Source organism: Pundamilia nyererei, unplaced genomic scaffold (genome assembly GCF_000239375.1).
Source record: "Pundamilia nyererei isolate P.nyererei 1_Seehausen unplaced genomic scaffold, PunNye1.0 scaffold00030, whole genome shotgun sequence".
In the NCBI taxonomy this organism is placed as follows: domain Eukaryota; kingdom Metazoa; phylum Chordata; class Actinopteri; order Cichliformes; family Cichlidae; genus Pundamilia; species Pundamilia nyererei.
In genome coordinates, this window is record NW_005187431.1 from 529639 (window position 1) to 555575 (window position 25937).

The following is a 25937-nucleotide window of genomic DNA, read 5'->3' on the forward strand; positions in this document are numbered from 1 at the left end:
TTTAGGATACTGGCTACCCGGCTACAAACTGGAAAAGTCCTGGGCCATGGGTATCCATGTATGTGTAATGTACAATGCTGTGGAGACAGCGCTGGTACTCCTTCAGAAAGGCGCAGCTGTCAATCAGATGCCCAATGGGAAGACGCCTCTGCACGTGGCCTGCGAGGTGTCCAATGGTGACTGTGTGCCCTTGCTTTTGGCTCACGGGGCAAAGGTCAACAGCCTGTCTCTGAGCGGGCACACGCCGCTGCACTACTGCATTACCCGGGAGTCTGTAGAGTGTGCCAAGCAACTTATCCTCAAAGGTGAGAAGGCAAGGGTAGAAGCACAAATACAGTCACTGCAGAAACCACTAAAACAACAACAAAATCTTTTTTTCCCTCTCATGGAGGTGCAAAAGTCAACAAAGCAAGCCACAACAACGAAGAGGACACACCTCTACACACGGCAGCCAGATTCGGTGTTCCAGAGCTGGTGGCTCTCTATTTGGCTCATGGAGCATCTGTGAATGCAGTGAACTCTCTGCAGGAGACTCCTCTGATGACTGCAGCCTTCTGGGCTTTTGACACTAAGGAGCAAACCTACAGCCAAGACCATCATTTAGTCTGTCGCCTCCTGCTGGACTATCAAGCTGGTAAGACGTTCTAGATAGGTTTCCTTGACTTTGACTTTAACCCCACCCCCTTTACTTCCACTGCAATGTTTCAGATTTGATTTCTGTTGCAGATCCCAACATTCAGGAGGCAGACCACAAAACAGCTCTTCACAAAGCTGCCTGGAACTGCGATCACGTCCTGATAAAGATGCTGCTGGAGGCTGGGGCAGATTCTCGAGCCATGGACATCAACGGCTGTTCTCCCATTCAGTATCTCCTTAAAGTGACGGAAGTCAGGCCTATGGCCATACCAGACCTCTGCTTTCAGCTGCTGCTCAACTACAATGCAGCACGGATTTACCCACCACAGTTCCACAAGGTAGAGAAGATGATGATGTGGGTTTGTGCTGAAATGATCTGCGTTATACTATATGTTTAACCACAAAGTCGGTAATGTTTTGCACAGGTGTTCCAGAACTGCCATGACTACCCCAGAGTTGTAGAAATCTTGGTTAACTCCTATAGCAGTTTAAAACCCACAAGGAAGTGGAGAGCTGCTCTTCCTGATGACTGCTACAAGGTAGAGCTAATAAAGACTGTTTTCTTTAAATACAATACACACACACTGACTGAAATTAAAAAGGAAAAAACGTAATCCTGTGTAAGAAATCTCATTTATAATTTAAAAAATGTAAAAACTGAAAAGAATGTTAAAAGATGAAATATTTATAGATGAACAAATTCAAAGCTATATGATGCCTCTCAATTGTTAATTAGTGTATTGCCCCTTTAAATTCAGCGTACATTAGCTGAATATGACTGAGTGTGCACTCTCATTGAAGTTAAACAAAAGCGTCTGTTTCTTTTTGTCTCCTCAGCGCCATAAAGACTTCTACGACTCCCTGTTTGCTGTTTGCACCGACGCTCCTCGCAGTCTGCTTCACCTCTCCAGATGTGCCATCAGAGCTGCCCTGGGCAGTTTCTGTGACAGAGGAGTAGCACAGCTGCCTCTGCCATTATCCATGAAGAAGTATTTATTACTAGAACCTGAGGGGATACTGTACTGATAGAGACTCTGGTGTTCTGATGTGCAGAATGAGGCCTAATGACCCGAACAGAAACATTTATTAAGTGCCTCTCCGCTAACTGTGGAAATGAAAAGTGGTGCAAGATGTAACATCATCATCATTAACATTTTATTTATTTAAAACACCTCAGAAAGCACAGAAAAAGAACAAAAAAAAGGTATTTTTTGTGCTTGCAGGATGAACCATTTCTGTGTTTTAGTTAATAGCTGCTAACATTCCAGGACAGCTGGCGGGTCGGAGGGGAGATTTGTTAAAATAGCTTTAAGATGCTTCCAGATGTTAAATCCTCCTCATTGGTGTTTTTGTTGTATAGATGGCAATGGTGTGTCTAGTCTGAATCTTAAGGCATAGTGATATATGTACTACATATAAAGGCTTGATAGTGGAGCTAGGGCCTGCCCAAAAAATAACTTCCCTGTAATATATTGTGAGAAAATTCTTACCGAAATTTTGTTTCTTGTAAATAGTGAAAAATGTATAAAGTAAGTTCTTTTTTTTCCAACCCAAACGACTCCTAGTGTTGCCTTCTCTCTGTTAGGTTGTTATTATGAGAACAAACTACCACATTCAGAATTTCTTGCATTCAAAAATAACAACCATTTGGTCTTTTCAAAGATAAGGACCAAATTATGGGGGCGTTAAAAGTTAAATGAGAGCTGTGGATTGACATTTTTGTCTGTATAAAGAGAAGGTGTCCAATTAGAAGGACAGAGCTTCGAACACTGCCTGTCGTGACACGGTGCACCCTGAAAACAAAAGCAGCTTCATGATTAATCAGTAGTGCAAATAACACAGCCAAGGTTTCTACAGCGTCTGAACCCACTGAAAGAGGTTATCAGTAGTTAATTTGCTCCATATCAATTTTTGAGGATATAAATGTAGAATATATTGAAAAAATGAAACTAAACGTGACGTCATGCGGGGAGAGATCGTTTTAGATATATTGCTATGTTGACACCTTTACTAGCCTGGTGAGTCTGAAATTAATTTTATTAAAAAGAAACAGTTTGATTATCAGCGTCTCGTTTCTGCCAACACCCAGAGGAGTCTGAGATAATGGGATCTATAGGTCATTTTTGTAATGACCCAATAAAAGACTAAAAATGAGATGTACGAAGCTCTAGATCACTTACATTAATGACTAAGGTGATGATAACAGAAAAGCAAAAAGAAAGAAGTTTTAAAGCAGTGACAGCATCACTCCCTAACCCTTAAATGTTTAATCGACAAATGTGCAAATGTTTGCATTTACTTTATTCTTTAGAGTGACAGAGGGACCTTTAGCCGCCCAAAAAGAAGCATCTAAAGTGTATTTAGTGCGAGTCTCTTTGCTGTAGCTATTTTCCACCTGTGCAGTGTTGACCAGATTCTCTCTCTATGGACAGCCCATGCAGAGAAGGCTCCAAATCTACCCGGCAACCAGCCTTAATGCGCACTCTCAAACTCATGTTCCACTTTCAAGAGAACAAACACTTGACAAAACCCTCCGGAACAAGTGCTTGTTTTTCCAGTGGACTGCTTGTAGCAGTGCAAGAAAGCACCCGACGCCCTCAGATCAGAGATAACTTCTTAAAAAGGAAGAAGAAGAACTTAATATTCTTTTCAGGTTTTACCAGAATGAGCACAGTAAATCCTCTCCTAGAGGAAACTGTTCTGAAAGGTGTCAAGTCTGCCTTTAATCCTTTACAGAACATGGCCCAGTCCTTTCACAACAGCATGCTGTAATGATGTCTGTCTATTTCATCCAGATGCTGAGTCACCGGGAGAAAGACTAATGTACAACAGAGGAAAGAAGTCATTAGACTGAGGCAGACTGGAGGAGACGCTAGAGGAGATAAATGAACTGTCAACCTAATGAAACGTTAAGATTAAAGCTTCGTGCTTGGTATTTTTGTGTCGTCTCTAATGATGCATTATAGAGACACACAAAATGAATATCTGAGGCGAGGAGAAGTCATTTTAAAATATTCAGAAAACCATCTACAAAATATTTAGTGTTTGGATAATCACACTTTCAGTACTTGAAAGTGTGATTATAATACTGTGTCAAAGTTTTGAGCCTAAAATAGTTGAGATATTGACACAACAACTTGGTACATCTTGGCATGAAGTGCAGTGTGTCCTTAAAAATGGGCAGGAAACTGGACAAAAGTAGCACATCTAAAATAAAATTTTAAAAAATCTAGCTACAGCATTTGAAATGATCTGAAAGTCATGTCCTTAAAAAACAGGGGAAAAAAATCCAGCAAAGGCCCGACACTGGACCAGAAGCCTCATCAGAAATGAGCAGAAATGAAGCTATTCTTAAAGAACAGTGAGAAAAGGCAGCGGTCAGCCATGGATTGGCCTCCCCAGAGCCCAGACCTTAGCATTACTGAGGCAGTGTGGGAACAAAAGGCAGCCAACATCCAAAGAAGAGCTTTGATTGTCCTTCAAGAAGCCTGGAGAAGTATTCCTTGGCTGCTCCTTCATCCATAAGGGGTCGCCACAGCTGCTTGAAGAAATTACAAGACCGCTTGCCTAAGGGAGCTTCTGCTCAGTAGTGCAGTTGCAAATAAATGAAATGTGAACAAAAGAGCAGAAGCTGTTTATAACCAGTAATTCAGATAGAAAGGTACAGTCATTATGAACCTTACAGCAGTCTATAGGTCATGTGGAGGTGTCTGTACTGCACCTCTGTTTTGTACTTTTTGGACAACCCAGCATTACCAAACATTACCAAAACTTGCAGCTTGAATCCCATCCATGAATCCTTTTTAGTACCTGCATATCCAGTTCAGTGGAAGGAGGCCTGGAGATGGTCCCAGCCATCCTGGGCCACTCCATCTGTGAAGTCTCAAAATTAAACAAGACAGTCGATCTCTTTATGCACCAAAAGTGTCTGCTGCAGCTTTTCAGTACTGGCATATCAACTTTATAAGTAAACAAACAGTGTCAACAGTAGAAAGGTTAAATCCAGGCGAACTCGTGCCCCGGCACGTTGCACAGTCGAACACGGAACAAAGCTAATATTTGTGCTGTGATATTTGTCTTCACTTGTATTTCTTAACTTTCTATGCCAAGATTCACAGCAGAGATCCAAACCAAGTGTCTGACGTAGCCTTCTGATTTGCATGTGTTCATATTCTGTAGAGGGAACATTGTTAGGATGACTGAAGGACCAGGACCCGAGTGGCCTAATTCTAAAAATATACCAGTGAGGATTACGTCGGAGAAAAGGTCTTTGCTTTTATTGATCTTATACTTAGTCTTACTCTCCCTTATCTTTCAGATCGACCTTGCATAATCCTGTATTTGTATGATGATGGCAGTAAACTGTAAAACAGAACAGAGTGACACAAACAAACAAAGAGAAACCAAACTAGAAAGGAGCACCGCATTTGTGGGCACACAGAGGAAGCTGCAAAACAAGACAGCCTGTTCTCGGCCTCTATTGGAAGGCGGCCACAGAAAGCCAATGGACTATTAGGGCGACTTACAAACAGCAAAGTTTCCTAAAACGAGCTGTGGAAAAAGAGAAGGGAGACTTTAAGAGGGCGGTAACAAATGGGAGGTGTTTACAGACTGTAAACGGTTTCATTTCTGTTCACCGACTGTTCAAATGAACAACAAAGTGCAGAAGCATGAAGTGGATCTGAAGAAATGATACACTGAGAGGTGACAGGAGTTTATTTTTTTAATTTCTACATTCACTGGTCCTCTTAGTGGTGAACCACAGACTCAGTGCAGGGACACTTGGCCTTTGAGTGACACTTATAGAGTAAAAGGTGAAAACTGCACATCTATGAATTCAAGGGAAAACATCACATAAAGGTTAAAATATTTTCTCAACATTAAGTTCCCAAGACATTTTTCCAAACTTAAAACTAAATGGATTGAATATAAAAGTATGTCTGGCAGCTAATGGCTTACATCTTACATAAGGTCCTCTCTCATCTGTTTGTGTTGTTCCTACGTGCCTCCAATACCGACTGTATCATGTCAGGCACAGATAACAGGGTGAAGACTTACAATGTGTTACAAAACAGGGAGCTAAAGTACAACTTCCTGCAGAAATTGTACTTCCCATTAAACTTCACACATACTTTAACACTTTAAAATCACTGTAAAGGGAACATTCGCAACTATTTTTCACCCATCTGACCAGGCATGATAAATTTCTCCACTCATTCCTCTGCATGACTCGACTTTTCAAACTCCTTTCAGCTTGCATAAAGACACGAGGTACATAATTAGTGACACTGAAAATCCTCCAACACACACAAATGTGGCATCGCAGCAAAAATAATTTCACATTTGCTATTGTTCACAAAGAAACGCTGAAAGCTGTGCGAACGAAGCAGCGCTGCATATTATAGCTGATCGTTGGAAACAGACTTTGCTCCCTTTGTGTTTATGCGGCAGTCAGCGAACGCGCCCCCGTTCTGCTCAAAGACACAAACACTTCAGTCGGCTGTGGCTGGCCTTTTTTAAAAACAAAAAACAAAACAAAAGCGTTTAACCTAATGCACAAACACAAAATACTTGTGATTTTAATAAACCAAACGTCTGGATTGTGAATGATACTAATGTTACATAAACACAAAGAGGACTTTTTTTCTGAGCGTAATCACTGAGGTAAAAAGGAGATTATTAATTGTTCCATTCCCATTAGCAGCACATTTTGTGGGGTGAGCTTATGTTAGGTGACGGCTGGTCTGAAATCAGATTCAGGTTTAGGTTTGATACCGCTTTCTTCATACCAACAATAAACTTTTGTTTTTTCCGCCCTCCCTCAGGGAGAGAGAAGAGTCCGCGACAAAAATCCAAGTCCAGCAACACGCTGAAAGCTTTTTGGTTCCTCCGACATGTGCTCTCTTCTTCTTAATTTTCCTCATTCTCCTTCCTCAGTCTGACATCACCCGCTCGTCTCATACCTGCCGAGCTTCTTTGGATCCTTGCTGGGCATGCACCAGTCATCGGCCTCTGTGGTGGACTGGTAATGCCGCAGGGCCGACTTGTTGAAAACAGGAAGTCTCTCCACAGACTCTGAAGACAGGGCCTAGTGATAGAGCATGGAGGGGAACTCATTACTGGAGTCTAACCACACCCCCGCCCACCCTGCTCTCCTGCCGAGGTCCATGTGTGTCTAATTAGAACTCAGTAGCCTGTTTAAACGACATCCCTCGATCTCCAGAATGTAACCTTGTAAATTATACTAACAACATTTCTGTATTAAATAGTTACTCTGCATCTGCCTCCACTCAGCCTATCCAGTACGTCCGGCTAACAGCATGCAAGTTTGTGAACTCTGCACCAACTTGGCCTTCAATGTTATTTTTTGACATTATGTGTTAAGGTGGAGCTGTTCTCACCTTCAAGTATATGACCGCTGATGTGCCATAACCCTCCATTGAGTAGAGCTGCAGGTCTCCCTGGAAATACTTGGCGTACAGGCGGGAAATGGGCAGGCCATAGCCGAAACCAGCCTGAATAAAGGTCGGGAAAGCAGAAACATAACAAGGTTACACTGTCTTTATAGATTAATCTAAAACTACTGCAACATTTAAAAAAATAGCAGAGTCTCTCATGGTTAGAGTTTAAACCAGTGAACCACTGCTGACTGCATTTCACGGTGTAATAAGCTCATTTGCAGCCATGTTTGTTTGTGTAAGTGTCTGGTTAAAACAGGGTGAATTAGACTCAGGTTTACTCCTAATGTCAGGTTTAAAGGCAACACCTTTTTTTCTTCTAAATATTGCACTTTTCTTGGCTAAATTAGAACGTGCTTAACACAAAGACACTGCAAATATTAAAAAACACCAGAATAATCATAAAAGCACCTCCAAAACAAAGAAAAACTAAGAACAATCCAGAATTTTGAAAATTATATTTTAAAAAAACTCTCATAAAAGCCTGTCAATAAAGGGAATTTTGACTCTATTTTACCCCTTGAAAGTATACTGGGAGTGACCCTTTTCTAAACTGAGTGGTTTCTGTGATATTTCAGGCCTGTTTGCAGAACCAAATGACAGGGTTTGCCACAAACGTTAGTGAGGGTGGTCTCTGCCTCTGCAGCTATTCTTGGAAAAAACCCAGTCGTTAAACAGTCTTTATTGATTTGTGCTGTCATTAAGGTTTCAGAACCTATCATTAAAGGTACAGGCAAGGTCATCAAATGTTGTCTTTAGCAGAGATTTAACAGACAAAAAAGTTTCCATTATAAGTCACTGGACGTTTGTAGCCTTCCACAGTTGTGCAGGTCTAACATCACAGGCCCAGTCACCTTTGTTGTCTAGCTGAGACCCAGCAGAGCTCCATTCACCCACATTGAGGTCCACAATTTGAACGATAAAGCCACAGTTTTCTGTAGTTTTGCCTCTGTGCACCACCACAGTGCAGTTTAAATTAAATTATCGAGATGTCATTGATGTGCAGACTTTCATTCACTGCGGTTCACCGAAGAAATTTGCATTAACTGGTTAGGAATTACAGTCATTTTCATACATAGTATTGCATTATAAGAGGCCTAAATTAAGTGGATAAAGCTGTTTAATTTTAAACATAAGAAATGCTTTTAAAACTCCTCTGTAGTCAATGACAGCCTGAAGTCTGGAAGCAATGAACATCACTAAATGCTGTGTTTCCTTCCCTGAGATCTGCCAGGACCTTATTGCTGCTGTTTTCAGTTGCTTGTTTTTTGCTTTTTGGTCTCTCTGCCTTCAGTTTTTGACTTCAGTAATTATAAAGCATGCTCTGCTGGACTGAGATCAGGTGACTGACTTGGCCATTGAAGAATATTCCATTTCTTTGGCCTGAGAAACTCTTTGGTTGCTTTTTGCAGTCACTTCATCAATAAATGCTAGTGACCCAGTTACACTGGTGGCCACAGATTCCTATGTTATGGCATTCCTTCCACCATGTCTGACAGATAATATGCTATACTTCGGAATATGAGCCGTCTCTCCCTCTCCATACACGTCATGTGGATCTTGGTTTCATCTGTCCAAAGATTTGTTTAAAAGAACTGAGAAGGCCTTTTTTTTAATAGATATTTTCTGGCAAAATCTAATCTGGTCTTTCTGTTCTTGAGTTTAAACACCAGTTTGCACCTTGTTGTAAACCCTGAGTATTTCAATTCAATTCAATTTTATTTATATAGCACCAAAGCACAACAAAAGTCGCCTAAAGGGAATAATATCATGAAGATATGTTAATTGTAGACTTTAATGTGTATAAAAATGAAACCTTTCCAACTAATCACGTTTGATGTATGTGGCTAGAGACTGAATAAATTTCCACCTCAGCCTCTTCCTCCTTACTTCCGGCACCACTTCCTGAACTGAAGTCAGGGCTCTAACACACAAACATGTGCATAAACATGCTCATTTATTCCAGATATTGTTGCAGCTACTTACTGTCAGCACATTATTAGACATGTAGCCCTCCTGTCTCCAGACAGCAGACAATGTTATAACAGCTGATTTATAGCTGATTATAATCTCATATTATGACAGCAAATGTTAGGCTTGAGTGTCCTAAAAATCTCACTTTTCCTCAGAAAAACAGTTTGATTAAATTCTCACATTGCGTTTATTTGCTAAATCTAACAATGTTAGATCCACTTCAAGAAACGTTTCACTGATGCTGGCTAATAGCAGCTAACAGAGGATAATAGCTGCTAACAGAGACTAACAGCAGCTAACTGAGATTAACATAATCAATCGCAGTACTCACAAAAAAGGTCAAGATATCCTGAAAAACTCATTGAGTTTTGTGGGAATTTATAGGGCATCTTCAGAATAAATAGCCAGGGACGCCGAGCATACTGACAGCTGAGCTAAACAGCAGACTAACAGCCTGCATCACTTGCTGCAAATGAACAGCAGTCAGAGTTCCTACAATAGCCACCATAGCTTCAACCCCACCACCTTCAACTTTAGGAGGAGGGGCAGTGCTACTGACTTCTAGTAGTAAGATTTGCACCTTTAAGGACAAAAAAAAGCCTAAAAGCAAGTGTGACAGTGTTAGTCTCACCAGAGGGGCATTACGACCATTGTCTACGCGGACTGGACTGGGAGCTGTGGAGTACATGTAGCTGAAGAGACGTTCAATCTTCCTTAGAGGGACTCCGCCTCCTCTGTCAGACATCTAAAAATAAAACACAAGCATTCTGCACTTACAAGAGTTCTCTTAGTGTTTTGCCTGTGAACTCTTTATCATTTAAACATAATCTAAGAGTGTGGTACTTTGCGTATCAAGTCTGCAGGTTAGTTGTATTTATGGTATACACCCAGAGCAGACTTAGAACAAAGTACAACACGTACAGTGCTGCCTGGAGCTTAAATGTTCCAGCCTATCATCACGCATGGTGTCCTCATTTACCTTGATAGTGAGATCCTCAGTGCCCAGTGAAACACGGACTTTGATCAAGGGCAACGTCGTGCTCGTCTCGTGCATCTCTACTGTAGCTCTCATGGCATTCTGACAGAGAACACGGAGTCAGAAAAACAAGTGAGGAGACCCATGAGGAACAGCAATAAATGTCCTGTTTTTAATAGTGCGTGTTTAATACGGTACCTTGAAGAGCTCAAAGAGCATATGGTAGAGATGTGATGGCACATATACAATTTGGATGGGCTGGCCAGGGTTTTTGGCTGTGAAACATTCAAAACATTGACCACAAGAAAACCCAAAAAACACTTTTTAAATGTATTATAATAGTCACAGATATTTAACCAGGGTCTTAAAAGGCGTGCAGCTGGTCTCTTGAATATCTTCCTTGACAGATTAAACTCTATTTGATCAACTCTCACCATACCATGTAACAGAACAGGTGTATCTATATCATCGATATATTTAAAGAGCAGTTTCTTTTTCTGTTAAACGGCATACAGCTATCTTTACTATGTAGATATGAATGTTATGGTTCAAGTTTGGGAACCTCTAGTGTCGAGGTTTTGGCAGAGCCAGCAGACAGGTAACAGATATCTTCAGTATAAAACTAACAAAGATTATGTTCAGGAGAACAGCAGGGGCTTGTTCCGGTTCAAAGGGCTCCACGTCTATCCAAAAACTTTGGCACCTTGAGAGTTCATTCTATCAATTCTTGGTATGTCCACTCTGAGTTAAATACATGCATAAGTAGAAGAAGAAAGCCAACAACGACGGTGCTTCAGTATCAGGATTTGCAACAAGTAATGAGCAGAGCCTTTCTTATCCAAATTGTGACTCTGTGCCGCAGAGTTAGAAAAACTGAGACTACAGATTTTATTCTGAGCTGAATATAACCCTGTGACATAACTCCTGTCTCCGTCCTTATATATTAATGACAGAATGATTGTAAAGGTGAAGCTAAAGGTGTCTACAAGTCTCAATAAATCGCTGCAACTTTTTCTCATTTTCCTAGCAAAATATAAAGAAATGATGGATGGCTCAAGACTTTTGCACAGCACATTTTGACTATCTGCAGTCTGCATTCAAAAGTTCACAACAATCCTAAAGTCATTACACTCAAATGTACTCACAAATATTTACCTAATCAGCAGGTATTTTTTCCATCATTTGGCCCGAGTAGGCCAAGTCAAATGATTGTTCATCCTAAGGCTTGCTACAGATTTGTTCATTTAAACATGGATTACAACAGTAACATGCAAGCAATGCTTTAGCACCTTCATGGAGTCACAGTGTTGTAAAGATGTGACCTGCTGATTTTATTCTGAGCTGATAATAAATCCGCAAGGTCCAGTGATCCCTGTTTCTACGCTCATGACAGCTTGATTATAAAACTGTCAAACATGCATAAAAAGCAAACATGCAACTGGGATTTCAGTGTTTGTCAAGATGTAAACTTCTGCAAGTGACCACATTGTTATACATGTTCTAGTATCAGCCGTACATTTGAGGAACTGAGTGTCAAAAGGCGACTTCAGCTGCAGCAGAAGGGGAGGAGTCAAAGATAAGAAAACTTGCCAGTGATCGTGATTGGTTAACAATGCCTGTCACCCTGGTAACTGACTTAGAGTAACTTTCAGTTAATTCTGTTTCTGGAACAGGAAACCCAGCAAGACTTTCCTCTCACAGATGGCAACGAGCAGAAAATCCAAGCAGCGCTACATCCTGAATTATAAAGTAAACCTTATTTTTTTAAAACACTTACAATTAATTTCTGTGATCTTCATATCTGGAGAGGTCAGGTAGTACTGCTCACACAGCATCTTCGAGGTTTCATAGGCATCTGCAAAGTGAATCAAAACGTGACGTTCTCGGGGTCAGAAACTGTTACCACAACAAAAAAAGCCCAGACCTGCACATCCTGAAATAACAAGGGTATAGAAGTCCTCGCTCTTATTCTCACAGTGATCATATGTGCACACGCACTATAACAACACAACACCGCTTACACACACTATGCGTGTTGACTCAAAACATCAGAGGTCAAAAGGTCACGAAGCTGTATGTACAGACGAGTGGTGGAAAACAGATAACACACAGCGTGCATGGGCGTGAGTGTGTGTGCATAGCTATGAGAAACATCATTATTTACCTTTTATTACTTCCACAACGTCACAGGTGGGGTCAATGCTGCCAATATGCTTGGGATGGGCCGGATTTACACTGCCGTCAAATATCAATGCTAAAGTAGACATATTAAAAAATATATATATATATGAGAGGCTCATCTGTGATACATACACAGTATACATGCTTGTTCAGCTGGAAATAAAGCCAGACTCATTAAATAGTCAGTGTGACAGCAGTGCTACACCGCTATAAAACTGTTGTTATCAGGTTGGGCCTTGATTATGCCATACTGGTTAAAGATGTAGTAGCCAACACTAGTTGCGGAAGTCCATAATCAGCACATTGTAATTCAGGTTTTCCTCCCCTTTGCAAAAGCAGGGTCTGAATCTTTTTCTGCTACTGCAGCTTTTAAAGAAATGCTCTTAAAAATACACGAGAACACAACTTGGTGCTGAATCAGCTCATCAAGTGTAACTTAAAGCTTTTGGTTTTACTTCCACTTAACCTTCTTTTTTATTTTAGTTCTTTTTGTCTTAACTTCTAGTGATGTACACTAGCCTGGCTAAATAAGTACTGCCAGCTTCCTTGGAAATTTAGATCTCTAACAGAGCTTCAGCTGTAAAAGCTGATTCCCTTTGATTTGTTTAGCACTGACCAACAATACAAAATGTAAAGGAAGTCAATGGGCTCAATAGTATTTCTTACAGTGTTGTCAACACCTATAGTATGTCTGGTATGAATCTTTATGACTTTTCACCTGTGATCTGATTTAATTTGCACACAATAACAGTTAACTCCAATGAAACGGGAACGCGTCACTACAAATTACAAGACAACATTCAGTCAGCTTATTGGAGCCACTGAAATAAACACAGAAGGAAGATTTCTGTGCTCTGGACTATCAGAGAACACTGAGAATTTACGTTCATTTCACAGCTAGCTGCTTGCCTGTACAGACCTTTGCACATGTATTGTACCTTGCTGCATCCCAGAATGCAAAGCTTACATGGCTACAGGAAGTTTTTTAGCTCACATTCACACCATAAATGAAATGCACTGCTGTTCATTAGGAACCAGACTGAGACCAGCACCTGAGTGCGATTACCGTGTTCACACCAGACTAAACCTGGCAGGTGTGAAAACACCCTTAAACCTCATTTATTTCACTTTTATTTAAATGAAAACTTCAGAGGGCTCCTTTAATGACATGAACTGTGAATGATAACAACTGTGCGGATTAACTCACAGTTAATCACAGGTAACTATACTGACTGTGCTGGTTCATGAGCATGCGTGTGGAGATGCGGCTCATGTAGAAGCGGTCCAGGAAGTACTGAACGTTCTGGTTGGTGACGGGGTCCACGCCGAAAGCCTCCTTGTACTCCACCACCCCCTGAGCCATGGTGGGCACCACGTTGTTATGCCGGTTCCTGATGTTTACTAGAGTCTGTGTAAAGCTGGAGACAACAACATGATAAATGCATGAATATGTGAAGGGACACGATGATTGTGAGAGTTACTGCACATCAGCGTAGACAGCACATCACATAGGTTAGCCATATAAGAAATCAGCTGTAGAAGTGTGCTATTATAAATGCAGTTAGTAACTTTAAGGAACTGCTTTGAGTGAAGCAAATTCAAAAAGATGGCACCTGACAAAAAGTCAAAGCAAACATCAGACGGTGAATGCACTGAATGAATAAACCAGGTAAACAACTTGAGATTAAACGTCCACTGTCGCACTTTTTCTTGCACAATGATGCCTTGGTTTTAGTTTTCAAATTCCAATGCATTCATTTTGCTCCTCCCTTAAAATCCAGTTCACTCCCTGCCAGACCGGGGTATGTTTAGTTCAGCTCGAGCAGATATGACAAAAATGAGACTCGATGCAATGCGGGGTATTTGTGATTTCATGTGAGCATGAATAACGGAACCGTATCAGGGATTCAGACAACTGCACTACTGATTAATTAACGTGTCATTACACAGATGTTGAATTAGCATTGGCCATCACTCGCCTAATAAATAATTTGATTTGTAACACACACAAAAAGCCTGGCAGAGACATTTGTTTGCAGTTAGTACACATATAGTGAATAGTTTCTGCGTACGACTTACTTTTTCAGGACATCCTTATCGTCTGGATCTTTTTCTAAAAAGTCTATGAGCTCCAACAAACTCTGAGAATACCTGATGGACACAAAAGAATAGATTTTAAAGCAGCAAAGTTTAATTTATCACAAATCAAAAGGGCAAGAAAGGCAATATATATTGAAAAAGAAGCATGTGAAAGAAGCTACTCTGGGCAGAATTTTGCTGTAGCTGTTGGAATATGACATAACAAAATCCTCTCTTTAAATAAAAGACGATTGTTGTTGGTCTAGACCAGTGAATGAGGAAGTGCTGAGCTCATCTAGTCATGCTCTCTTGCGCCGCCTCACTGCACAAAAACTGGGTGAAAGGTAACCAGCAGTGTAGCTTCAACTCAACACACTGAGCGTGTCCCTCAAATGACCTTCCAGGCCCTCCACACTCTGCAAACAGACATCCTGTAATAGATGTTTTATGCAACTTTCCCCCAAATGCCAAAGCCTCAAGTGTCTTGACTCGTCAACACCAATAACAAACAACAGATAGATGATTTTTGCAAACAAAGCTCAGTGGAAAAAGGACGTTACTGTCCATGAGGTACATGGCCAAATATAGTTGCTGCTGTGACTTCTATTTAAGAGTGGGGTTGTTGCCTGGGCTTGATAAGTTATAAATCATCAACATGGATAGCATACCATTTGCAGTGTGTGATGCTGCTTTGGTGGAAAAGCAAACTGCTATTTTAGTTTTTGAGAAAAGCTGGCTGAGCTCTTCAATCATGCAAACAAACAAGGCTGACTAGCCAACATCTGTAGTGTTTGCTTTGTGATGCATACAGTAAAATCTAGAGGCAGAACACACGACAGTAAAACTCCAGTAAATGGGGCCTTTTCCACTACAGGAACCAGTGCATTCCCACCACAAGGACTAGAGCTTTCTATAAGTTCAGGAACTCTAGAGGGCTAAACATGCCAAAGTGGTAACAAAGCACTTTATTTTAGCCACCATGTGAATGAAGGACATTTACAGAAGGAAGTGAACCACACCCTGTCCAACCTCTTTAGACTAGGAACAAACGTTTCAGCTGCTTTGGTCAGAGACATAGCTACAGTATGATAACAATAAACAATAAAGAGATCACAGCTGTTCTTCTCACAGTCAATGTTCTAAAAAAACAACATGGTTATGAGTTCTCCTACACCTTGAAATCGGAGTGGGCATATGGGTTCACGCAATATGGAATGCTGGTACAGCTCCTCTTTGAAGGTTGTGACAGCAACAAAGCACCAAGTAGCATGCAATCCTCAAAAGTCAAAAACAGGTGCTGCTTCCTGACAGAGCACGGCTGAAGCGAGACCAGGCATATGCATTAATAATTAAGTCATAAAGCCCCATTGGGACAACACAACCATGTGAAACAGGGACTGGCTGTCTTATCTAATCCAGAACAGATCATAAAACATGTTCCCAGATCAGGTGCCAAGCGAGTGCACAGAAATCCTCTGGCTGAGAAAAGAAGAGATTTGGTGCACATCTAAAGTTAACAGTCACACAACCTAAGGTGCAGATTAGCAAAACTACAGGATGGCTGCGTGTGTGAAGTCACTGTAGATATGCAGATGCTGTAATGTGTGGGAAGTAATATTATGAGGTGATAAGCAGAGGGCATGAGTGAACTGCATGCTTTAAATGACCAGTTGAACAGTGCAGGAATCTGGGATTCATAAATATGATTTTTGTTGCTGTGCATCTGAATTTCTTACCAGCTGGTGAGGAGCCTCAGTGATGGAGTGCCGAGGAGTTTGTCAGGGAGGAAATCAATTTCCTTCATGATGTTGGCCAATCTGACAGGAAGCTCCTGGCGGAGGAACACAAAGGAGGTCTTCTCACATGCATTGGCCGAGCCTGCAGTCACATGACAGCCAACATCAGGGAGAAGAAGAAGAAAAAACACTGAGCAAGCACAAAAACATGACCTCTGTGTCATCTTTGTGGGCATATGCTTCCTTCGGGCAGTTTGTTTCGCACCTGAACTGAACTCTGACCTACGATTAAAATCTGGGAGTGTACCACTACCACAGACACACATACAAACACAAACATAAATAAATAAATAAATAAAATAAAAACAACAACAATTTGCTCTAGTTCACTTACCAAAGTCGATGAACTGCTTCATAGACAGGGGAGATGGAGAAAACTTAGAAAACCTATCCACTTGTTTCGGTATCCCAGCCACAAAGTTGTTTTTCAGCAAAAACTGAGCGAACTTCATTTTTCCCCTCTCCCCTTTGCAGACCCCAACTCAGAAACAAACAGTCCTTTCTCTCTTCAGCACGGCCCAGTTTGACGACTCTCAGCTAGCTCGGTGTCATACCTCTGAAGAGCTTCGAGGAAACTATGGGTTCCCCGGTGTTACTGTTCTCTAGCAGCGTCTTTGCATTTTACAGGCTGCTTTGTGCCCCAACTTCTGTGCTGTGCTACGTGTGTTGTTGACTGTAGACGGGGAAGGGAGGGGGGTGCAGAGATTGACATCAGAAACAACCAATCAGAACCCGTGTTGTCCTCACTTTGGGTGGAGTCATTTTAGCATCGAGGGATGCTAAACGTGCTCTACGCGCATCCCCTACCGACGAAGTCTCTGAACTACTTATCTGATTTAAACTTTTTTTATCCTTAGAGTAAAAAAACCGACTGATTACGTACATATATATGGATGAAACCCTCAAAAATCCAAACCACAAATTAAATCCTCTTTATTTGTTAAAGTTATGCGTCCGAAATGCTGAATAATTCCTGTTCACCTTTTAGATCTAGCCGTTTAAAACGCACTTCTCAATCTTGACCACACGATGGCGGCGTTCGCAGTTGTGGTCAAATAAGGTGGGATTTCAACCCCTCTTCCTTCTCAGCATCATCCTGCTCGCTCTTCCTAGGGATGTATCGGCGTGCCGTGCACCTGTTCCATCTGTTGTTTGAAATGCCCCGTTTTAACCCGTTTTGTCAGTAACCACACGAAAAGGCTTAACCGACCTCTTCGGTGGTACCACTGCGGCTTTGATACGGTGCCATTTGGACAGCGGTGGAGGATGTGTTGATTTGTCTTTCCCGAGGTGCAGCAGTGAGACAGCATCTTTGCCGGTGACACTTCGTTATCACAACGAGTGGACGAGGAGGTACGAGTGAAACAATAACACTATTCGCTGTACGGTTGTTTTCGGTAAATTAGGCCCCTTTTGTGTTGTTAAATGTCATTGTAACGCTGATGACAAGGCCTTAAAGGCGTCGACGTTTGTATAAATGCTGTCACATTTGCAATTAGCAAGCACCGAACGCCTTAATGGCGATAGCCGTCAATGGAGCACAGTAATGTTTGCTTTTCTTCCTGTTGCTTATGTAGTTATGTTTTTTATCTTTTCTGTTATGACTCTGTATGTGTCAGCTCTGTTGTGCTCATGTGTAAGAAGATAAAACGACCTACACACGCGCAGATAGGCTTAATTATGTGCGTAACACTCAGGTTTGGTGATAGTTTTGAACCTCTGCCTATACACTCACAAACCATTTCATTAGGTACAGCTTCCTAATACCACGTTTGACCCAATTTTGCCTTCAGAACTACCTTAATTCTTTATGACATACATTCAGTAAGAGATTCAGAGATTTTGATCCATATAGATATGATAGCATCTCACATTTCCTGCACATGTCGGCTGCACATCCATAATGGGAATCTCATCCCAAAGATGCTCTATTGGGTTGGGATCTGGTGATTGTGGAGGGGATTTGAGTACAGTGAACTCATTGTTATTTTCAACAAAGCAGTTTGAAATGATTTGAGGTTTGTGCCTCGGCATGTTATCCTGCAGGGAGCAGCCATCAAAAAGCTGATCATGCCCATCATAAAAGAATGGGCAAGGACAGCAACAATACACCAGCACACTAAATGATGATCAGCTGGTAGTAAGGGGCCCAAAGTATGCCAAAAAATATCTCGAACACTATTGCGCCACCATTGTCAGCCTGAACTGTTGATACGAGCCAGGATGGATCTATAGTTTCATGTTGTTTAACCCAAAGTCTGATCCTACAATCCGAAAGTCACAGCAAAAATCAAAATTTGTCAGACCAGGTAATAATGCTTTGTTCAACTTTGATCTTAGCTGACTGGAGCGCCACCTTGGTGTGGTCTGCTGCCAGTGTGGTCATCAACAAGGCACTTTCTCCCTGAGAACTGCTGCCCACTGGATATTTTTTCAGAAAGTTTTCTGTAAACCCCAGAGATGGTTTTGTGGGAAAATCCCAATAGATCAGCAGTTTCTGAAATACTGAGTCCAGCCCGTCTGGCATCAGTTACTATGCCCTGTTCAAACTGTCTTAAATTGCCCTTTTCCCCTATTCTGATGCTCAGTTTGAAATGCAGAGGGTCATTTTGACCATGTCTGAATGAAACTGAACTGATGGTATGTAATTGGCTGATTAGATATTTGTGTTGATGAGCAGTTGAGCAGATGTACCTAATAAATTGGCCAATCACTTATATATTGTTGCTACCGCGTGCAAGAGCTAATACAGGCATCAAATTAGCAGCCTGTAGCAGGCTCATAGTTAGATGAGCTCAACCAGTAGATCACATGGTGCAGCTCTAAGGGATGAGCTAAACTAAATGAAAGAATTAGAATAGGAGAGCATAATTATACAAAGGTTTTAAGAAAGCTTTGTTTTGTTAAGCCCTGGCTTTAGAACTGCACACATAGATGCCCCCATTGGTTTGACTTGGCATAGGTGGGTGGGGCAAGCATCAAATAGGAAGTTGATCCTGAAAAGCATAGGCTGAGTTAATTTACACAAGGCAAAGCTGGTTTTTCTCAAAAGGTAAGAAAATTGTTACAGGAAGTATGCTTTAAATTCCATTGAGAGCTATAGAAATGTGATGTACTACTGCAACAAAACAGCACTCTGAATGTGGTGATAATGTGGTTTATATCTTTGAAATTAAGCCCATTCACTCAGCTGTGTTTGGGTAAAGAATAATGAAAAAATTAAATAAATCCATTTTCAACCTTGTAATAGAGAACCATTGTGTATGTTCTCTGTACTTCACTCTGCCAAGATTGCTCTCTTCTCAGTATTGACCCACTTATCCCAGACACCTGGAGCTTCTACAGCTCTGACTGGGCCACTTCCCAGGTGGCATCCACTAGTAGCGTAAGGTGGGTTCTTTGAAGAGCCCCACTTGGCTCAGTAAGGGTGGCAGCTGTTCTATGACACAAGAAATATATATAAAATATATGTATTTTATATTCATATTTGGTTATGCTAACCGATATTGTTTTGGCTTTCAAGTCAAAAATCCAGTTTTGAACTTAAAAATACGTCAAAACTTTTTTTAAAATTCATTGTCTCATACAGATTTATAGCTGCCACACTGGAGATTTTCTAAATCAATGCTTAATAGAATCATATGTAGTTCATTCTTGTTTGGTCGTCTTACTTTAAGCCCCGCAGGACAAAAGCGACCATGTCGGACAAAAGCGACCTAAAAGCTGAGCTCGAGCGCAAGAAGCAGCGCCTTGCCCAGATCAGGGAGGAGAAGAAGAGGAAGGAGGAGGAGAGGAAGAAGAAAGAGGTAAGGAAAAAAGTGAGTAAATTCCCACCATCGTCACTCATTTTGTGTGTTTTCCTTTTTTGTGTGCGGTTGACTGATTTTTTTGTCAGGCTGTGACACACGAACAGCATCTATGCATGTGCACAAGGTCGGTGTTTTAAGTATGGATCAAAATGTGCATGCAGCTGCATGTCTTAATCTATGATGTTAGAGCAGTGAAGCTGTTCTTTGAGTTATGATGGATAAACTGGTGGTTTGTTTTTTTTTTTAACTTATCCGGAGCAGACAGAAAGCCAGCAGAAGACAGAAGCGACCCCAGAAGATTCAGATTTAGATCGCAAGCGTAGGGAGACTGAGGCCCTGCTGCAGAGTATTGGGATCTCACCAGAGCCTCCACTAGGTATGCAGTATTGTAATAAATGAATATTAAAATGTTCTTTTCACTAAAATGTTTACTAGAACACTTACACCAGAGAATAGCTTTTTTGTTCAAAAACTACACTAACCTTCATTATTACAGCCAAAAACCCTCCATGCATCAGGCTAAGATGCACACAATCACCAGCTATGTGTTTAATTTGTTGTCTCCCTTTGATTATCTCTGTTCTGAAATTTGGTAGAAATAATTGATCAGAAGTAATCAAACAATTTCTATTGGATCCATTTGAGTTTACAAATGAGTGTTGCTTTCCCTTTATGATAAATCTTCAAATATCAGAGCAGGTTAAATCCTCAGGGTCACTTGAAATGAGCTTTTGGAAGATCACTGTTCTCTAGTGGTCTGAAATTGTAATAACACCCCCTACACCTCAAAACTGGGTCACTTCCAGTGCTTATTATAAGCTTAGGTTATTTATAACGTGTCTTCAAAAGCTGCTGAACATAAATAGATAATAATGAGTGATAGTCTTTTTGTTTTAGATCTTTTTTTTTTTTTATTTGTCAATGACATGCAGCTTATAATGTAAATTTTTTTTATTATTTTTCAGTCCCGACTCCTGTGTCCCCCTCCAAATCAGTAAGCACACCCAGTGAGACGGGGAGCCAGGACTCGGCCGATGGAGGAGCAGCAGGCAGGTGGGCCAAAATCAAACACTGTATGCCGAGCTGTAATTCCAGAAGCCTTAGTTCATCACATTTGTTCAAATCAATACATTTCTAAGGGTGAACACAAATTCATCAAACATTTTTCACCTTCTCATATCAAACAAAAATTACATTTTAAGCACACGGCTCAAAAAAATTAAAGGAACTCTTTTTAATCAGAGTCAGTTAAACTTGTGGGATATTGATTGTGTCAGTTAAGTAGTGGAGGGGGGTGTTAACCAGTTTCAGTTGCTTTGGTGTTCATGAAATGAACAACAGGTGCACTAGAGGGGCAACAATGAGACATCTCCCAAAACAGGAAAGGTTTTACAGGTGGAGGCCACAGGTGTTTTTGTCCCTCCTCATCTTTTGTTTTTCACTAGTTTTGCATTTGCCTAGGGTCAGTGTCATTACTGGTAGGATGAGGTGATACCTGGAGGTTGCACAAGTAGTCCAACCTCTCCAGAATGGCACATCAATACGTGCATTGCCAGAAGATTTGCTATGTGTCCCAACACAGTCTTGAGAGCATGAAGGAGATTCCAGGAGTCAGGCAGTTACTCTAGAGTGCTGCACAGTGTCGTATGAAGTCCTTAAACCATCAGCAGGACCAGTATCTGCCTCTTTGTGCAAATTGGAATAGGATGAGGACAGCCAGCAGGCCACTGGTGTGAATGTCAGCCATGCATGCAAGCACGCTGGAGCAATACACACAACTGAGAAGCATTTTAAGTTACTGCGGTGATGGACTAGCCTGCCACATCATTTTTCACTTTGAGTTTTGAGCGTTTATCATTTTCATTTCCATCAAATGGCATCCTTTGGTTTCTAACATTACTCAGTCCATATCATTATAAATATCCAGCGTAATTTTTCCCCAATCTGAGATCTGATGTGCTTTAAAAGTGTTCCTTTAATTCTTTTCGACCAGTGCATTTGTGTGGGAGACACTTGAAAACCGTGACAGAAGTTTTTATCCTCACATGTTTGGTTCTCTTTGAGAACTATACAACAAATTGTATAGTTGTGCACCGATGTAGGGCTTCTTGAAGACTTAACATCTTAAAAGGATAATAATTTTAAAAGGCTTTTGGCTGTGGGTGTTTATGGTTCATATGACATATTTTCTTTCTTTCCTTGTGAATGGCTCAACAGGTTTAGGTAAGGATGAATGTTCCTAGTGGTGAGGTTAGGATTTGAATTTGGTGTCTTTCATTTGTCATGGCATCCAGTGCTTTGATGACCACTTTACAGCTTTTGCTTTCATGTCTTTCCTGTAGAATAAATCCAGATATAAGCTGTTGAAAGCACGAACCATAGTGGAAAACCTTTAGAAAGCAGCCACAGTGAGCCAATAAAACTAGCTCTTGTATGAAGCAATGGACATGAACCATATGTTTGTCTCAAAGTGGCTCATTTGAGCGTAAGTGACAAAATATAAGCATTTCCCCTTCCACAGGCTGCAATCACAGCGCTCGTTCATCATACATGCTCAGGCTACTGCAGGGTTTACTTTTACGCCTGTTCATTCATTACTCACCCAGACACGTGCTGGAGCTCTCCGAGTTCTGCACATGGCGGCTCTGGTGAATGCTGTTGAGACACGAGTGGTCATCAAGCGCTTTCCATTGCTTTTTAACGACAGCTGACTGTGAGGATGATGTGCGAGTGATGCCTTCAGGGGTCATTAGTGATGTGATGTTCTGGTACAGCCAGGGGTGGAATTGGGGCTACAGAACATGCAAAAGTTTGTATTAGACAGAAATTGCCTTATGTAGGATTTTTCATCTCTTTTTAGCTTTTACAAATTGGATTTTACAAATTGGTGAGTTAGTGTTAATTCCTGGAATGATTTGTTTTTCTTTTTTTCTTTCTTTTCTTTTTTTTTTTTTACCCCCAAATCCACCCTGAATGATGGCATGCCATTTTGAGCTCTCCATTTGTGGCTGTGTATGTGTGTGTCCCTTCTTAGGTCAGGTTTCTCTAAAAACAAGTCCCAAGCACAGACCTCAAGGTAAGCATTTTCATGTTAAACACAGGAATCCCCCTCACCCCCTACCCCCTTACCCCAACCCCCCACACCCTCTCACCTCTCTTTGGCTGAGGTTACCCTCATAGGGAGATTAAACCCACAGTGTTGTCAGTTGTCTTATTTTTGTGTCCTCAATGTGATTTATAGGATCAAAACAGTGCAGTGCCCCAGCTTCTCTGTTCAGCTTTCCTCCACTCTTTGCTGGTGTTCTCATCTGACGCTTACCTGTCTCCTCTAATACTGGGGTGAAAGATTTCTGCTCTCATGAGCTGAACCACAGAAGTCATTTCAGTCTTCAGAGAATTGCCAGTGCTGCTTAAAGTGTCATCCCCGTTACTGTAAAACAGCCGGCCTGTCAGGCTAAAGAAATGCCTTGCCACTCTCACTTGGCGCTTTGTAGCGCAAGCTGAATGTTAACGGGTGTGCTCGCTGTCCCTGAAGGTATCATCAAGAAGTGTAGTGAAGGCTGGAAGCATTATCCTTTTATGGCTGCCAGAGCTCAGCCAAGCTGCCACAGAACTCCTCGGGTTTCTGCAGCAACTTTTTCACTCTTAAATCCCCAAAACCAATCTCAGCATTGAGCTCAGGGATGTATTCAATATTGATGATGTATAGAAAGTACACTGTCATCATGTATGCAAACCACAGCAATTTTCAAACCCTTATTTTTTCCATTAAATTATGTGCTGTGTGTGTGTGTGTGTGTATGTATGTTACATGATTTCCATGTATTGTTTGGCACTAATTTGAATGTGAAACACTGAATTTTTCCTAAATATGTTTAGAATAACTGCACAGTGGGCGAGGATAGGTATGAAAAAAAACTACAGGAGAGCAGCCCTTTAGTTTTAGATAAAAACACCATGTGAGCCTGAACTTCGACATACCCAGAATACCTTTCTGTTATCTAGATTCACTTACCGTCACATTTTCGATCAGGATAAAAGGTCAAATGCCCCTGGTTATCAACTTGCTATGTTAACCCAGAGTTTCCGCTGCACGCTTACATGAAAGGAGTGACCGCATCTGACCAATCACAAACATGCATAAATGTACTGTCATGGATTTTATAAACAAAAACCCTGCACAATTAGAAAAGTATGACGATGTTAAACACATAATGCAGACTGAAAGTAACACAGCTGCTACAGATAAAGAAACATTGTGGGGGAGTCTGTTTGGAAATGCACTGTACTGCGGTTTAGTATTAAAAGCATTGTATGAATGTGTGGGTGCTTTAAGTGCTCAATAAGCCTGGAGGAGAGCTGTTTTATGAATAAAGTTGAGCCTTTTTGAATCCAGGAAAGAAAGCCAGCAAAAACACAGACTCTGCCATTAAGACATGAAAGGATTTAGTTGTTACAATCAAATATTTCATTAAATGTTTAAAAGACAGTTTGTTTAACAGTAAAGAATGAATCTAAAAACAGAATTCAAACATTAGTCTACCTGTAAATTTGATAGGTCAGTAAGTAAAAATAAATTCCCTGATTTAGGATCATAATGCTTACAGAACAATAACATTGTTAAAATTGTTTGCAGCCAACAAGAAAGAAAAAAATCAAGAAATAAAATTGTCTAAGAATCTCTGTTGATCACTGATGACTTCAGATGTTTTTAGAAAAACTTCATTAGACTTTACTGCTGAGAGAACTTCTCATAATGGTGACGCTGTTTCCTTGAGAGCTGATTGGTCAGTGGGCGGTGATTTCATAGCTGTTGATCTCTAATTTAGACCATAACCAACTCTGGAGCAGGTTAGATTTGCAGCAGGGATTTACCCCAGGAAGAAGTGAACCGTGTTTGCAGTATTGAACCCCCAGAATTAAACCTGAAGTTACCTGGATGAGACCACTGCTTTGTAGTACAGGCTTCTAGTCAGTCATGCTACAGATGTATATTCACTCGACACATATATGTTTGTTTTAGCTGGATGTAGTGTACATAGAAATATTTCTGCAGTCACTAGGACATCAAATAGCTTTTCCACTGATATAAATCAATCTTTTTCTTCCACAACGACTTGTAAGCAGAGATCTTAAAAATAACAGAGCACATTGATGTTTAATGAAATATAATATATCTGCTTCATCTCCTTTATCTGTTTAAATTATTTCCAGTGCCATTTTTGCATGAAAATCAATGGGAGTTCCTGTGATAGGCTATTATAAGTGGTGTCAGTGCATAAGATTGTGCGCACATTCATGTGCTAATGTCTGTTTGTGCACGACACGTGTGTTTTAGTGTTTTTGTATTTGTTATAAGGTGTTTGTTTGTAAACATGCATGTCCTCTCTTGCCCTCCCCCTCCCCCTGTTGGTGACATCAGGACACTGCAGTGGGACACAGACCCCTCTGTGCTGCAGCTGCAGGCTGATTCTGAGCTCGGGTACAGCTTTTTCCTCTCCTCTTGTTCACTATTAAAACATTTTATAAAATTCACCTGCAAAACATCCTATTTTGACCGCATGTCATACTGAAAAATCTCTCGACTTTAAGTAATAAAATATTTAATGGTTTAATGTATTTTGTTACTTGAAACTTTGGCGTTTGAAATGAAAAATGATGCCCTGTTTGATCGGCAGCTTGGATTTATCCACAGTAGATCAGGAGCTAATGAGAACGTCTTCTCTGCCATCCAGGCGCAGGATGCAGAGATTGGGGGCCTCTAAGATCACACAAGTAGACTTCCTACCCAAAGAGGTCGTCTCTTACAGCAAGGAGACTCAGACACCCACCTGCACCCTGTCTGAAGGTGAATATTTATGTGTGTTTGTGTGTGTATGTGTTCACAAGTGAGCATTTTTAGAGCCTTTTTGGACGCTAAAGGAGAAATACAGTGATTGCTGTTTTTGAATGTGACAACGATTTAGTTACCCAGGTCTAAGCCTGCAAAGCATGGAGCTTATAGATGTTACAAAGGGAGAAGACAGAT

The 25937-nt window shown here is 41.0% G+C and overlaps 3 protein-coding genes across 12 annotated transcripts in view; 2 read left to right on the forward strand and 1 right to left on the reverse strand.

Moving 5' to 3' along the window:
* The window catches only part of asb4 (ankyrin repeat and SOCS box containing 4), a 3173-nt gene extending 1359 nt beyond the window's left edge, over positions 1–1814 (forward strand). The window contains exons 2-6 of the mRNA XM_005728910.1: positions 6–305; positions 392–634; positions 727–974; positions 1062–1175; positions 1474–1814. Coding sequence (XP_005728967.1) covers positions 6–305; positions 392–634; positions 727–974; positions 1062–1175; positions 1474–1662 — 1094 coding nt within the window. The 3' untranslated portion in view covers positions 1663–1814. The remainder of the gene's footprint in view (positions 1–5; positions 306–391; positions 635–726; positions 975–1061; positions 1176–1473) is intronic.
* A 4341-nt stretch (positions 1815–6155) lies between these two features.
* Positions 6156–16778, reverse strand: pdk4 (pyruvate dehydrogenase kinase, isozyme 4). 2 transcript variants are annotated; one of them, XM_005728739.2, is made up of 11 exons: positions 16435–16778; positions 16041–16182; positions 14305–14376; positions 13459–13643; positions 12209–12298; positions 11822–11899; positions 10243–10319; positions 10048–10146; positions 9700–9813; positions 7038–7151; positions 6156–6724 (listed from the first exon to the last, which is right to left on the reverse strand). In XM_005728739.2, exons 1-11 carry the CDS (start codon positions 16550–16552, stop codon positions 6581–6583), a joined length of 1233 nt encoding a protein of 410 aa, XP_005728796.1. In that variant the 5' UTR covers positions 16553–16778; the 3' UTR covers positions 6156–6580. The 2 variants fall into 2 exon arrangements, with proteins under 2 accessions (XP_005728796.1, XP_013765212.1); XM_013909758.1 differs by lacking the exons at positions 6156–6724; positions 7038–7151; positions 9700–9813; ... (1 more) ...; positions 10243–10319; positions 11822–11899 and having other exon boundaries at positions 12234–12298; positions 13433–13643.
* Positions 16779–16893: 115 nt separating this feature from the next.
* Positions 16894–25937, forward strand: part of dync1i1a (dynein cytoplasmic 1 intermediate chain 1a) — a 64634-nt gene continuing 55590 nt past the window's right edge. The window contains exons 1-8 of one of the 9 annotated variants that reach the window (XM_013909752.1): positions 16894–17453; positions 19391–19490; positions 19778–19918; positions 20171–20285; positions 20875–20964; positions 22940–22985; positions 25332–25391; positions 25645–25757. In XM_013909752.1, the coding sequence (XP_013765206.1) occupies positions 19799–19918; positions 20171–20285; positions 20875–20964; positions 22940–22985; positions 25332–25391; positions 25645–25757 (544 nt within the window). In that variant the 5' untranslated portion in view covers positions 16894–17453; positions 19391–19490; positions 19778–19798. Of the gene's footprint in view, positions 17454–19390; positions 19491–19777; positions 19919–19995; positions 20034–20170; positions 20286–20874; positions 20965–22126; positions 22133–22939; positions 22986–25331; positions 25392–25644; positions 25758–25937 lie in introns of those variants that run through there. The other 8 variants (XM_005728745.2, XM_005728740.1, XM_013909756.1 and 5 more) reach the window with 8 other exon arrangements.

Bases quoted from the DNA above. Each gene is read 5' to 3' on its own strand.
- pdk4 (XM_005728739.2), bottom strand. From the start codon at position 16,552: ATGAAGTTCGCTCAGTTTTTGCTGAAAAACAACTTTGTGGCTGGGATA. The intron at 14,377-16,040 runs GTAAGAAATTCA...TGTGTCCATCAG, and splicing joins CTGAGGCTCCTCACCAGCTG to GTATTCTCAGAGTTTGTTGG. The intron at 6,725-7,037 runs GTGAGAACAGCT...CTCTATCACTAG, and splicing joins CAGCGGTCATATACTTGAAG to GCCCTGTCTTCAGAGTCTGT.